The sequence below is a fragment of the Ruditapes philippinarum genome, unplaced genomic scaffold, assembly GCF_026571515.1.
Source record: "Ruditapes philippinarum isolate M1 unplaced genomic scaffold, ASM2657151v2 ctg2091_1_1_1_1, whole genome shotgun sequence".
Lineage (NCBI taxonomy): Eukaryota > Metazoa > Mollusca > Bivalvia > Venerida > Veneridae > Ruditapes > Ruditapes philippinarum.
This window is the reverse complement of record NW_026857143.1, coordinates 55462-71403: the sequence shown is the minus strand read 5'-3', so window position 1 is coordinate 71403 and position 15942 is coordinate 55462. Positions and strand designations below refer to the sequence as shown.

Below are 15942 nucleotides of genomic sequence, written 5' to 3'. Positions count from 1 at the left end.
AAGCATGCATAACTCCATGATTCCAATGTATGACACATAAATAAATGGTTTTCATCGTATCTACTGTCAAAGTCGATATATCGTCGATATTTGTCTCTCGATATATTGATACAAAAAACTTTCCATCAATGACAGCCCTTGTTTGAAACTTCCAATTTGTTGGACCTGTGGTTCAAAGATTCATAAAAAAAGATTATTATTAATTGAAGTTGGGATGGCAAGTGGTTCAAACTCTCGGTACAGTTTATATATACAAAATGTATATGATATTTACAGGTTGTGTTCTTGATAAGAGATGACATTCTACCATATGCCAACAACATGCCAAAAGAGTTTGTCGAACAGATCATGTCCATTCTTAACAAAGGATCCATACATTCCACATCATCTGACACTTTCATTGGTTAGTGTTTCTCATTCGTTTGGACCAATCAATTTTTGGTCTTACATTTTGATCTATGATATTTTCCTGTTTTTTTCTCCATTGACCAATCAAATTTGGTCAGAGACATTTTCAACTTGATATGACCAATTTTCTCAATAATGATTCTCATTTTGAATTATGTAATCAAAATATGGACTATAATAGGAAAGCATGTTGTTTACTGACCCCTAGATAAACCTTTACAGAAGAAGTCTAGAGATATATTTACAGTACAAATTAATATGATACTGTCTTAGTTATATCCAAACTTTAATAATATTAATTAAAAGAAAACTGACTCTTACTTGGTAATTATCATGACCAAAAAGAGCTTACACTCGCCAACTTTATCATGAAATTGGTTCGTTATATACCACTCCCTGTTGTTGTTTTTTTTTTCTTTCTTTGAAATAGAACTAATTTTTTAATAAATAAAAAACAAATATGAATTGATAAATGTTTTTTGTAATAATTTCAGATACCGATTCTAGTCGAAAACTGAGGGAAGAGTTTGCGAAGACGTGTTTTGAGACATTGTTACAGTTTTCATACATCAACAGATCAAAAACAGACGAGGGTTGTATAACAAAACTGGCGGTAATATCGTTGTTACAGCGTTGTCAGGATGTTGTCAAAAAATACGCAGAAGATGAAAAGTTGAGTGGGAAATGCCCGCTACCAAGGTACGCTACGCAGATGACTACCAAGTATTTCAACCACTGAGCTAATGTGATAATTAAAAATTTAAGATGAAATTAAACCAGGCAGGCAAATCAAATTCCCTATAACAAGTTTAACAATTATCAATTTCTTTGGGAGAAAGGTTTATAGATCCTAAGTGAATAAAAAAGTATGAAAAAAATATTAAAGGCACCCTCAACAGAGCAGGCACCTCTTTTTAACTGTTAACACTTGAATCAATTTACAAAAGCAAAGAAGGAAAATTTAAATTTGAATTTTAAAATTTGAGTTTGAAAATTTCAGACCGAGACTTGCAGAGATGGCTTCAGTGTTGAAAGCTGTTACCACACTGATTGCCTCCCTAAAGAGAGCACCACAGGCTAATGGTAAGTTAACAAAGGACCCTCTCAGCTCTACTTTCACCTAATGTGCAAGGGATGATAACATCTCATGTGTTGGAATTTGGATACTCCATTAGATTTAAGAAAATTTGAATGCCCATTTGGCAAGTTACTATTGAAAATGTCTTAGTTTTGTTATTTTGTCTGCTACTAGCTTACTTCAGATGTGTTGAATTGTTTCGTATAACTGTATCGCAATGCTACCAAGTTAGTGAAAAAGTTAACCAATTTGCTTGTAGAGTGTTAGTGGTTCTACTGAGGTGCCCTCTCATCCCTAAAATATTGTACAGGGGGATGGAGACCCGAGGTCTTCCTCCACGGTAGAGCTGGAATGTGACCACTAAGTTATCCAATTTGCTTGTAGAATGTTAGTGGTTCTACTCAGGTGCCCATTTGTGCTTGAAATATTGTACTAGGGGGGAACCCCGAGGCCTTCTTTCACAAGTTAAGTTGGATTGTCACCATATTATGTTTTGCGTTTGCATGACTAATATAAACCCAACAAACAAACATGATGAACTTATTTATTATATGCATGTATAGTCATACCAGGATAAAATTTATACCCTGGTAACACCCTGATTTCATTTTATATACATGTATATCAAATTTCAGTGGAGGCAAGTGTTTGGAAGCAGGTCATTCATCTTTACCCACACCTTGTAGACTGTACAACGTCACCTTCTCCCAGTGTGTGTAAAGCACTCAGAGATGCTCTCAAAGAATACAAGGAACTCCTTTCCCCACCCACTCTGGTTATGACAAATGGGAGATAACTCTTAGTGACTGCAGCATAAAGCTAAAGGGAGACAATTGAAAATGTGTGCATTGTGTAGAATTATAGTGCTATTTCCTGTCATGGATTAAGTGCTCAACAGCCAAATGACAGTGCATTAATAATCTGATTTTAGGTAATTGACATCGGAATTTTAGACTGTTCAGCAATATTTACACATTGTGTATTTTATTTATTAATTGTACAAAAAAAGAGTTGATGAAATTATGTATGAAAGTAATATGATTCAAGTGATATATAGAATGTAAATGACAGAAATTTAAGAGTAACTTCTCTTAAAATATTAAGCTTATTCATGGGTATGACAAATATACATTTACAGTATAACCTCTACAACATGGCCCTCTTCAGAGCAATTTCCTCTGGACAACAACAGTAATATTTCTCCCCAAAGAAATCATTTATAATAAATTTAACCTCTCTAAAGCAAACACCTCTCAATAGCAACCAAAATCTCTGTCTACCATAGGGTGTTGCCTAACACAGGTTATACTGTATGTATGTCAAAATATAATTATTCTTGTAGAAAATATATAGCATGTCAAACATATTTCTGCAGCAAAAGGTGTAGACAAATTGTATATAATATTTCTGAAAAAATGAAATGTTTGAAATATATTGGAGAATGACCTTCCATCTTTTATAATTGAGAAAACATTGATAAATGGGTTATTAAAATTGTGAACATCTGCAGGTGGGAGGGGCATTTAAACAATTTCTTCAGCGCATAATGGCTTCTTATCTCCTGGGAATTCAACCAAACTTTCAGTTTCACAGAACTATTGTGGTCAAGTACCTTGTTGTTTATTTGCCGGATCATGATTTAATAATTTTATTGATTTTTTCGCCTCTGTATTGTTGATGATCAGAAACTGGATTTTGTGAAAATTTCTTGTCACATGATTTCCTTAAAATAAGTGAATCATTTGGGGTCAGGTTACTTAGTAATTAAACAACATAAATCAATCTGAATCTTTCTAATGGATTTGATCAGGGGTTGTCTGTAGCCAAGTTGTTAATGTCATTGTCTTCAAACTGCTTGCCCCTCACCACCGTGACCATTCATTCTTTAAATTGCATCAGTAAAGCTTAAAACTGAAAACCCAAATATAGATTTGTAAGACCCTAATTTCTTTTACTAGTGTATGGAAAAAAAATCAGAATTACATAACATGTACTGTGTAAACTATAATACCAGTAAATCAGCAGCCCCAGATTTCTGAGCCATAATTCAACTACCGGTAAGTTTGTTATAATGAATGTGTGTTGGGTAAATATGTGGTTATAATCATTTTATCAAATTGTACAGGTATAAATTTGATGTATATACATAGTCAAATTATAACAAAAGGTATCACACTGTTATATATGTGTTATAATCATGTTATATGTACAGATGTAGTTTATTTTACTTCATTTATGTATGTCAGTAAAGGTTGAATTATTTGTACCAGAATTCATAAGGGAATAAAAATTTACAAAATTTAAATTTGGTTTTTGGTCCCTTCATGTGTCCCCCACGGTATACTATGCTTGGATTGATCAGTACTTACTTTCCCTCATATTTGATTAAATAACTTGAGAAAGAATAAACCTTGGTAGAGACAATGCTTATTTCCAGTAGATGACCCCAACTGATTTTGAAGTATTTAGGTCAATGTCACTGTGATCTTGACCGGACCATAATTACTTAACAATAGAGCAACAGAGATTTCATGTGCAGGTGGTCATGATGTGATGATGACCCTATCAATTTTGAGGTAATTAGTTCTGCTATTTTTTCTTTCTCAATAAAATAGTTTACAAAGCCTTTATAAGGTAACAATAATAACTGTCTTAAATATTTAGAGCCAGTCCGCATATCTTATTGGGTTAGAGCTTGATACTTGTAATCTCGACATTCTGGGTTCGATTCCGGGCTGGCCAACTAAAATTACTAATCAGTCTTTTGGATGAGACTTTAAATCGTGTAAGAGTGCTTTAGCACTTGGCACGCTTAAGAACCAGGAGAAGCTTCTGGAATTGGGGCATCTTTCTGTATCTGTGTGATACTGTTCTAGTGGACTCGCCCATACGGCTAATCGTTGGCGAGTATAAATAAACTCAAATACACACAAATGTCTTAAATGCAACATCATTTTATAAACACTCTATCAATATCCATTTGCATTCTTGTATTGTGCTCAGAATGAGATATTAAATGTTTATTTCAATAAGCGTATTATTGTGTGCCAAAAGTCAGAAGGAATATTCTGTTTACATCAAACTTATCAAAACAATGTGCATTCAAATCTGGAATCAAGTCAGATCTTTCGTATAAACTTCATATAAAAAATCTGTGACAATAGTCAGTGGCCAGGAATATTCCTATAAAAACATATGTTAGCGCTAATAGTTCAAGTATAAGTATATAACCTAAATAACATTAAATTCTTGAAAAAAAAAAAGCTGGAATGACTTGTGCATTACAAATCGACAGTCTATAACTACATGCCTCTTGATTTTTGTGCCCCCACTTTGGGGCGGGGGGGGGGGGGCATTTAGATTTACCCTTATCCGTCCATCGTCCGTCCGTTTTCTTTTGTGTCCCACGTAGCTCAAAAAGTATTTGACCCAGAGTCATGAAACTTTACAGGAATGTTGATCAGCATGTGTAGTTGTGCACCTGGTTATTTTTGTGTGGCTTTATTTTGTATTTTTAGAGTTATTGCCCCTGACTTAGTAAAAATTTGCAATTTTCAACTTGTGTCGCATGTAGCTCAAAAAGTATTTAACATATTAGTGCTGCAAATCAGCCCATTTTACTAGCCTATTTAGAGGGGTAACTGGTCTATGTCAGCCAACAGCAAGTTTCATATACCAAAATGTTCGTCTGGATCTGTAGTTTCTGGAATGAATATTCATTTAGCCCAACCCCGATGCGAAGCTAAGATATCCAAGATGGCGTCAAAGATGGCCGCCAAATCCCTAAATTTTCTAGTATATTTACGTTGGCTTATTTCCTTTTTTAGTTTTGTAAATCAATTGAAATTTTTCATAAAATTTCTTATTTTCAACTTACTTATGCTATAAATTTTCACTTTATTGATTTTTTTTCTAGTTTTCATCGACTAATTTAAACGAAAGAAGAAGAAATATGTTGCAAACTGGGTGTCCTCTTCTGAATATGTGTAACTTATTAGTTTTATTCTTGTTTAAACTGAATAACATTCATGATTTCGTTTAATACAGCTTTAAATCTATATCTACACATATTAAGAATAAGTTAGAATAAGAGGACTATGCCATAAATGTGTTTTATTGATCTAAATTTATATACAAAGTGGGTGGGGTATTTTACGAACGGGGAGTCAACTTTAAATTAAATACTTTTTTGTTTTATATTATTATAGTAATATAAAAAGGTTTACAATTTTATTTAATTGGTTAGTGATGAGACATCTTATCTTTCATAGAAAATGCCCTGCATGTGTGTCTAAATGTTGAAATATCTCTTTTATTTGTTTTATGCACACAATAAGGAACTATTTACTGACCTGCAATTCGGTATTTGCTTGCCTTTTGTTAAGGATTTGTTTGCAAGTTTTTTTCTCCTTAGCCATAAACATTCATTGTTAGTCTTCAAATGTGATTTTGATTATACTTGTAGGTCACTGTTCAAGACCAATAAGCTAAGCATTTATTAGGCAATAATAATAATATCTATTTATTAACTTACAGAATTTCTCGGACAACATTTATCTCCACAACCATCATTATTGTAGGTTACTTTCCTCTAACATGTTTTTATTTCAAAGAGTTATACTACTTTATGAATAAGAGAATTTCTTTATTATGCAGACTGTTGATTTTAAATATTCGAGCGTTCTGTCTGACAAGCAGCTCTTGTATTAAGGCATTGGCATAACATGATAATCTACAGTTGAACCATATTTGGAGTTTTGTCATTATTGATGACGGATATAATATATACATTAAAATATAAAATGTAATTTGCTAGAACATTTTAAATGGGTAGGTTATTCAGTTTACAGTAAAAGACTTTATTTGAATTATAAATAAAACATTATATAAATATAAATATATATATATTGAGTGAATTGAAAAAATATATTATGAGGTCAGTTTCTTTTTAGATCAACTATTCGACGATTAAGGACAACTATCCTAGTCGCCCGAGCGTCGGCGTTAAAGTTTGCGTACCATCTCAAAGTCCATTGACATATGGCTTGAAACTTGCACACTTGTTTACCATCATGCCCTCCACTTTCAACACTGGAGGAGGTCTATCAAGCATTTTGTCAGAACTATGCCCCTTTTCCCAACTTTGAATTTACATTACCACCTCAGATAATTTCAAAATTCCATCGACATATCGCTTTGAGACCTTGCACACTTGTTCACCATCATAATCTCAACCTGTGTACAGAGGTCACTGTATCAAGTTTTTTTTACAAAAGTATGTCCCATTTATTACTATCAAGCACTGAGAATAGTCGAGCACGCTGTCCTGCTGACTGCTCTTGTAATTTTCAGCATTTGGTTTTAAATTTGTTAACTTCATGGGAGGAATTAAGAAGAGCTTTCAATTGGACGAAAATAGCTTATCTTTTCCCTGGCGGGTACTTGATAGTAATACTATGTGCTAGGGGGCAAAGAGTAACATGCACTTTCCAGTACCGTCCATGAACATGCGCGATCAAACCGAGTCTGCAACAGCAGGTTAACAGTGTTATATTTATAGGTCCTTCGGGATGGTGGTGTTGGTGTCGTTAGTTTTCAATCCGGATCACGGCAGTAACCATATTGAATTTACCAGAGCACAGTTCAGCCACCAAATCGTTCCTTGACAGGCTGTCAAACAGTTTACCAGTTCTAGTTGCCCTCACTTTCGCAAGAAACTGAAACTTCTGTACATAGCAGAGCAGTGATACAGTGCGAATAACCGTAGAAACTACATGTATTTCATGATCAATCACAACGAAAGTGACCTGCCCCGCCCGGGAATCAAACACGGGTTGCCCGATTCACAGTCCAACGCTCTACCTATTGAGCTAACCGGACGACTTGGTCCTTCGGGATCATTGATCGCAAAACTTTTATAGTTGAGGATTGGATACTACTTAGTCGGTACTAAGAGACGTGAGATATGGTCTCTCGTGAACAGACCCCATCAAACTGAGTTTGAATGATCAACTTTGCCATGTTTAATTGCTCTCAAAGGATCTTCTCTTTTCCTGATTTTCACAATCATAATGCCAAACAGTTTACTTTATTTACTTTTATATTGTTACTAGAGGTATTTTATGTTAAGTATCTCTACTATTTCACAACCGGAAGCTATACGTTGCATAAATAGCACATACCGCTACCTAGATGATATCCTTAACATGAATAATCAAGTGAAATCTAAAATATATCTGAAAATAAAATGAATAAAACAAACTCTTAATATTTTCAAATTTAAACATTTTTATCATAAACAATAACATAGTAACTAAAATCTATGATAATTGTTTGTTTTTTTTTAAAAATAACGTTGTTTACTGTTCACATGTACTTCATGCAACATCATATTGGGTATATATATTTCTAAGTTAATTAGATTTGCCTGGGCCTGCTGTCGTGTGGATAATTCTAATGAACGCAATTTATTTATTACTGGTAAACTTCTTTAACAAAATATGATAAACAAGATCAACAAGGAAAGGCGGCGTTCAATGAACGCAACCCCCATATGACCCAGCCCCAAGAACCAGTGGCAAGGGCCCCAGGCGGACCCTAAGGCTATCATAAATTACGTAAATATTTTACAAAGTCCTGTCGTCGTAATTCAGATAATATATAAAATTTAATTGTACTTTAAATCCTTGAAGGTCGTTCAGCACGACATTATAGCTGTGTATACATGTTATGTGGTACTTTCAGTTTTTTCTATTTGGCCTTTTTCAACTTGTTTCCAAGTTTTTCTTTGTTTCCAGAATTTTGGGTGGTTCCAGTACTGTATAATCACCCTTAGGATATGTTGCCTGCTTTTTAAATTTGTCTTTTGACGTCATATCTGTGATATGCGGGCTTCATAACCTCTGATCCCTTTTCAAAATTCAATTTTATTTAGTTCCGCCCATTGTTTTCTCGTTTAGGGTACAAGCATTCTTTTACTTAGGGACCATACGCCGCTTTTCATGGAATGGCACTACTGTGTCACATTGAAGGTTCCATGATAACCGCCGTATGAACACGTCTGCGGATGTTTCTAAATTCAAAATTTCACCTTTTACACATTTTAAATGTTGAATTCTGCTTAAGCCGGTGCTAGAGGGCGTGGACGGTAACTTGCACTTTCCAGTACCATCTATGAACAGGCTCAATCAAACCGAGCCTGCAACATTTTCAATTTGTTGTGTTGGACTTTGTTAAGGGATTCTGTTTTTTCTCTATTTTATTCCTTTACGTCTAGGTATATGCAGGTCTGATTTATGTGGAGATGACAGCTTATCTGTGGCATGCAGGCTTCATAACCTCTGATCCCCTTTCAAAATTCTTCCGTTTTATTTAGTTCCGCTCATTGTTTTCTTGTTTAGGGCACACACATTCTTGTACTTGGGGACCATACGCCGCTTGTTATGGAATGACACTAACGTGTCACATTGAAGATTCCATGAAAACCACATTATAAGCGCGTCTGCGGTTGTTTCTAAATCCAAAAATTCACCATAACCATGATGTTGAATTCTGCTTCATTCAGTGCTAGGGGGCGTGTACTGTAGTTTGCACTAGACAGTGTCGTTCATGAACAGGCTCAATCAAACCGAGCCTGCAACATTTTCGTTTTTGACATTTTGTGCGATATTAATTGTTTAAATTTCGTCTTCTGTCTTGCTAAGTGATGTTCTTGTTGCTCTGTCTTCCTTTAAGGCATCGAGTACTTTGGTTATGGTAATTAGGCGGTACCTTAATTGTACATATTTACACGATCATGTCTGTATGTATTTTAGTTATTTCGTCTAATGTAACCATAACAATTGTTAGAATTTTACTTGGCGGGGATTTATTTTATTTACACTGTGTCGTCATATAGGAACATACCGGTAGTGGTAATTGCAAGTTACCTACCATCCACACCCTTTAGCACCGGCTTAAGCAGAATTCTCAATTTTACATATGGTACACTTTTAAAAGAAGTGAAGACACGTCCATAGATGTATTCATACGAAAGTGATCATGGTATCTTCAATGTAAAATGTTCGTGCAATCATATTGTCCACAAGAAAAAGAGAACAATGGGCGAAACTAAATAAAATGGATTTATAAAACGAGATCAAAGGTCAAAATATAATCTTTAAAAGCAGGTAACATATCCAAAGGGTTATTATACACTATTTATCCAAAGGGTTATTATACACTATTTAAAAAGACATACTAGAACCACACAACTCGAAAAAGGTCAAATAGAAGGAATTAAAATAACACAAACACAATTATATTGATTTTCATATAATCATTATGTTTTATCCGACTACTATGAATGTTTCATGAAACCGAAGGTCAACAGAGTAATGATCTATGTAGATAAAGTATTAAACTTTTTAAATGACTATTTTGTCAATTTAAAAAACTTTAAAAAATAAATTACATTTCATTTGACATAAAAAGGTGTGTAACATATAAATAAATGAGCAGAGATTGCATACATTGTACTTTTCAAATCCTTAGGTGAACTTACAACAAAATCATGTTATTAAATTGGTAACACATTTTTAAACAGATTTTTGGATCTGACAGGATACCTGTAATAGTATCACACTTTGAATATCACCTTATGTTTATTAACTTACGTAAATATTGTCATTCTATATAATCAGTATAATCGAGGGGTCAGATTTCCTTTAGATTTTTAATCATAGTGGGTGGGGTACGATTTGAACAATAATTCATTAAATAACTAGAAGCAAATTATCATATTCCTGGTTTATTATGTTAATTAGTTACATGGACTGCACTAAAGGAGCTATAATTTGACAGAAACACAAATATTGGGGAAATAATTGATAGAACAAATAAGTACCAGTTATAACCTTACATTGAAAAACTATTTTAATGTACCGCCTCTCATTTTATATGTCTTACTGCATAATTACAAAGAAAGATTTCTAAAGATATGATATGAATGCATTAAAGCATTACTCTCATGAGTACATTACAATAGTAGAATAACAAAATAAGTAATAGATATTTCTCTGTTTAAGCTAAGACAAGAGTATCATAGCAAATTCCCATATGTTTAGCAATATTTTGCTTAATTACGTATAAAAAAGCAAAAAGCAATCTGTTTTCTCCAATAAAATAAAATCTCTTCGTATTAAACGCTTTAAATGATATCTTGCGTGCAAAAATTTTACTTGAAATACAAAAGCGGAAACAAATATGAGCAAATATTAATATTCTAGAATATTTAGGGATTTGGCGGCCATCTTTGACGCCATCTTGGATTTTTAAGCTACGCATCGGACTTGAACCAAATGAATATTCATTCCGGAAACTACAGACCAAGACGAACAATTTGGTATATAAAACTTGCTGTTGGCTGACATAGACCACTTCGGTGTCATTTTACCCTATGAATTTGCAGCACTATATGGTCATGAAACTTTACAGGAATGTTGATCAGCATGGGTAGTTGTGCACCTGGATGTTTTCCTGTGGATATCTTTAGAATTTTTAAAGTAATTGCCCTTGACTTAGTAAAAATTTGCAATTTTCAAATTGTGTAGCACAAAGAACTTAGTAAAAATTTGCAATTTTCAAATTGTGTCGCACAAAGCTCAAAAACTATTTGACATACAGTCATGAAATTTTACGGAAATGTTGATCAGCATGTGAAGTTGAGAACCTGGTGTTTCACTTGTGAATTTATTCTGTTTTTTCAGAGTTATTGCCCTTGACTTAGTAAAAAATTGCAATTTTCAACTTGTGTCACACATAGCTCAAAAACTATTTGACATAAAGTCATGGAACTTTACGGGAATGTTGATCAGCATGTGAAGTTGTGCACCTGGGGTTTCGTTTGTGAATTTATATGTTTTGTCAGAGTCATTGCCTTGAATTTTGCAATTTTCAATTTGTGTTGCTCAAAATGTATTTATTCTAGAGTCATGAAACTGAACAGGAATGTTGGTCATCATGTGTAGTTGTGCACCTTGGGTTTCGCTTGCGGATTTATCCACTATTTGTAGAGTTATTGCCCATGACTTAGCAAAAACAGTTTCATTATGTGCGTTATTTGTTCCTTGAGTACTTGAGTTAGAATCAACCAATTTTACAGGAATAATGATTAACATCACTGTGAAGCTATACACCTTTGACTTTGCATGTTGATTTTTTTCAGTTTTGTTAATAAGAGTTATTGCACTTGATTTACGTTAGTAAAAAATATGCAATTTTCAACTTGTTCATGCAAAGTTTAAAAAGTATTTAACCTGCAGGCCTGAATGTTTACAAGAAATTGGTCAGCATGTGTACTTATGCACCTTTGGGTTTGCTTGTGGATTTTTTTTTCAGAATTTGTAAAGTTCTTGCCCTTTACTTAGTAAAAGATTTTTAGTTTTCAACTTGTGGCACATGTAGCCCAAAAATATTTGACCTAGAGTCATAAGATTGACAAAATAATGGAGTGTGGGGGGCACACGATTCCTATGGACACATTTCTAGCATTTCTTTGTTTTGTTTGACTTTAAGTCACATCAACAGTGTTCAGGTTACATGGCAACTTTCCAGTTTTATTGGTGGAGGAAGACCATATTATTATTTTAGGCACAAACTGGCACCTGATTAGAACCATCGACCTTCCGCACGCTAGGCCAGATAGCTTCCTTACATAAAAGAATCAAAAGTCCCTGACGAGATTTAAATGTACAATAAATTTAACCATCTGGACCATGAAGGCCAATCTGCAGTTCTGATGGAGACGTAAAAGGCATAACTTATTTTTACAAATTGAACACTTCCACTGATTTTCATTGTTCTGACCATAACTAAAATATGAACATGAACATAAGTTAAATCAGATATCTAAGTCGCGTTTAATGAAATAAAAGCAATTATCAAGTCTAAAAATAAATAAATAATCAAGCATTAAGTCCTCATTTAAGAAATGTTGATCGTGATAAAAACTAATATCATCTTGTTAATTACTATAGCTTTATAACTATTTATACACACTTCAAGTACAAAAATATGAAAACAAAGTGATCCCTTGGAAACATTTATCAACAAAATTACAAGAAAATTGCAAACTTGGTTTGATTGAGTCTGTACATGAGGGATAATGAATAAGTGCAACATGCCTCACGCCCCCTAGCACCGACTAGAGCGGTAATCAATTTTTTAACACTTGATAGTGCTGGCATCAAAGATCCCGAGGGACCAGAAAAATATAACAACATTGAAGTGAAGTACGGGACAACTTTTTAAGTTGTTACACGGCAATTGACATCTGCTGTTGTGAAGGATAAAAATCTGCAAAGTGATCCCTCGGAAGCATTACTCACAACAAAATTACATGAAAACGTGGACTCGGTCTTTACATGAGGGATAATGAATAAGTGCAACATCCCTCACGACCCTATCACCGGCTTGAGCGGTACGCAATTCTCCACACTCACAGTGCTGGCAAATTTTATTTGAGTTTTTTTTAATGACCTTATCTAAAATTGCGTGTAGTTTTCTTCTATGGTGAAGTTGGACATGAAGATATTTTACGTAGCGGCATCAGTCACGTCACATTTTGTTTATTTTCAAGTGGTCTGTTTCGAAGAAAAAGTCGAAACTATAATGATCGCTGCAATGTCGTTGTCGTGCAAAAACTTAAACACAGCAATAATTCAACGAAACATAGAATACCTGGTTATCATTACAAGGTGCAGTTGTAAGACAAGGGGCATAATTCTGAAAGCTATATGTTCGGAGTTATGCCCCTTTTTAACTTTTTGTTGGTAAAATGAGCGTACAATTATGAAAGGTACTAACATGAAACTTGGAATACTTGTATATCGTGACAAGGCACAGTTGTTAGACAAGCGGCATAGTTCTTAAAGGTGTATTTTCTGAGTAATCCCCCACTTTTATCAGAGAACTTATGTCAAAATTACTCCTTAAGTAGAATGAAAATACATTGTTGGAATATTAATACGAACAGGTTAACAGACGAGCGGTAACAACACATGCGGTGCTCTTGTTAAATCTTGTCTTATAACATTTTTTAAATAAAATATTGTGAGCGGTGAGGAGTGGCCAATTTTCCTCTACCGCTCAAACAACGCCCAGTCAAAGTTTGGTACCGCTATACGCAAGTTCGTGGACGCTTGGGTCCGCTAGGCTAACGCTGAAATCTTGAACGTTGGACCACAGCTGCTGCGCCAGCTATGCCCGGGCGGTGATTAAACGTTGCACAAACTATGGTGGAGCGGTTGCAAGCGTTTTACGAGCGGACTGGGGATTGCTCGAAAGGTGTTGGGCGTTGAAGCAGCGATCAATTGCGGCGATGAACTTCGGTTTGGCGTTGGTATAAGGCCCATAATTAAGCTATAATTACGAGGAGAAATGGACCAAGAGCCCATTTGGAATCAGTGTAGACCTCATTTACATCGAATTCGCTTTATCAACGCTTGCATCACCGCTAAACCAACGGGCAACACTTGTGTTTTTGATTTTTTCCCCAATTTGTTTGTGGTGACGAGCGTTGTCGAAATTCGGTCCCCTCTCCAACCCGTTCAAGGAACGCTCCATCAAAGTTCTTGCGGTGTGACCGGGCTTTGTACATTTGTTCTAAAAAAGATATGTGCGAGGTATGAACTAGCGTCAACATATTTATTCATACCTGGCTATCCTTATTTGTATTTGTTCAACATATGCAACACTTTTTAGAGAATATAATGTCCACACCCAAATATTAAACGTACTGCACTGAGGTATGGTCGTATGTCACAAAAAAAAAGAAATTTTCACGAACCGATATTTTTTTATCTGCGTGTTATGGAAATTTAAACAGAATCAGTGGTACTTAAATCTATATTTCTACAATTTTGAGAAAGGCTTTGAAACGCATTTCAACCTGCAAATCTGTACGTTCGGATCGCTAGACGGGACGACTCCAAGCAAAGCTAATTACCCTCGGCGTTTACCAACTTCATTATGAATTATATGACGTGCAATTAACATTATTAGTAATAACGTGGGGTCCCCCGCTCCACTAGTAACTAAACTAATGGACTACATGTTGCTCTTTACATTGAAGTATTTTTGCAGTGTGTACCATAAGACAACAACATTGCACGATTTTCCCGCCTCATTATAAACGAGAAAATCCTGCGTAGGGAGCAGGCGTAAAATTAATAAAAAATTTGGTTTAAGGCATATAAAGCCTCAGAAATGAATACGATTATTTTGTTTGAAGAAATAGCAAACGTATGTTTTTATTTTTTAATAATGAATTAATTCAAAGCATTTTAGATGTTTGATGTAATCATATGCTGAACGCCATATTGTATGGAAAAAATTCAAAAACTTGTAATTGTTTATAAAGCTAAAAACGGTTTACTACCGGACTATTTATCTTCTTTGTTTCCGCCAACTGTATCAGAAACTACTTCTTATCCTTTGCGAAATAATTACAACTATGTTACTATAGCTAGACGCACTCAATTATATAGTACATCGTTTTAACCATCCTCGTTAGAAATATGGAATAACCTCGCCCCCAATATACGAAACTCTCAGACACTCAACATATTTAAATCTAGACTAAAAAAATCTTTTTAAAGCACCAACGGTTCCGAAGCATTATTATTATGGCCGGAGATACTTATTGATAAATGAACTATTCAAAAATAAAATACATATTTTAAAGTTTATAATTATGCATGTTAAAATTAATTATTGTTTCCTTAAAAGTATTTTCTTCTGTAATATTAATTTCTGGGAAGGGCTTAATCTAATGTTGTAAGAACTTGTAGCCCAACCCATTTGCATTTTGATATATACTCATTATTTGTATGATATGTTTGTAAATATGTATTTAATGCAATAAAATGTGTTTTAAAATATGGAAACAAATTTGTCATAACATAGCCAAACGTAAGCAAGTAATAACTTAAATTGTATTTTGCCTACTACAAAAATAATACTAAATCACGGTAATGAGCATGCTCTAAGGCCGTTATTTAAACATTTAAGAACACATTTTATCCTTCTTAATCAGGAAGAAAAATCGTTTTTGATTTATAAATTACTGTGTTGTGTACGCAGCGCTATAATTTTACAAAGAAAGAATAATGCTTAAGTTTTATATCTATATAAATTTGACAAAGCGCGAACATTCGGCCGTTTTGCCCGGGAACCATGCAATTGTGACGCTTTTGCACGAAAATCACGGAAATTTGCTTTACGTATTTAAATAGAATGTGTCTGTTTTGCTTACTAATCTGTAAACCATTGCAATTCATCATTACAATATAACTTTATACGTCCGTGGTTCTTCAGTTTTCTTGCTATTTATTGTATCGACTTTGAACATACTAGAAGTTATTTATAGACAAATATCTTGAAATATTAATTGTATACATATATTTGATTGATCTTCA

At 34.2% G+C, this 15942-nt stretch overlaps 1 protein-coding gene across 1 annotated transcript in view; it reads left to right on the top strand.

Moving 5' to 3' along the window:
* LOC132748929 (protein MON2 homolog) overlaps positions 1–3791 on the top strand; it is a 105019-nt gene extending 101228 nt beyond the window's left edge. Inside the window, exons 13-16 of the mRNA XM_060738600.1 lie at positions 277–403; positions 903–1107; positions 1409–1491; positions 2122–3791. Coding sequence (XP_060594583.1) covers positions 277–403; positions 903–1107; positions 1409–1491; positions 2122–2282 — 576 coding nt within the window. The 3' untranslated portion in view covers positions 2283–3791. The remainder of the gene's footprint in view (positions 1–276; positions 404–902; positions 1108–1408; positions 1492–2121) is intronic.
* The last annotated feature ends 12151 nt before the right edge of the window (positions 3792–15942 follow it).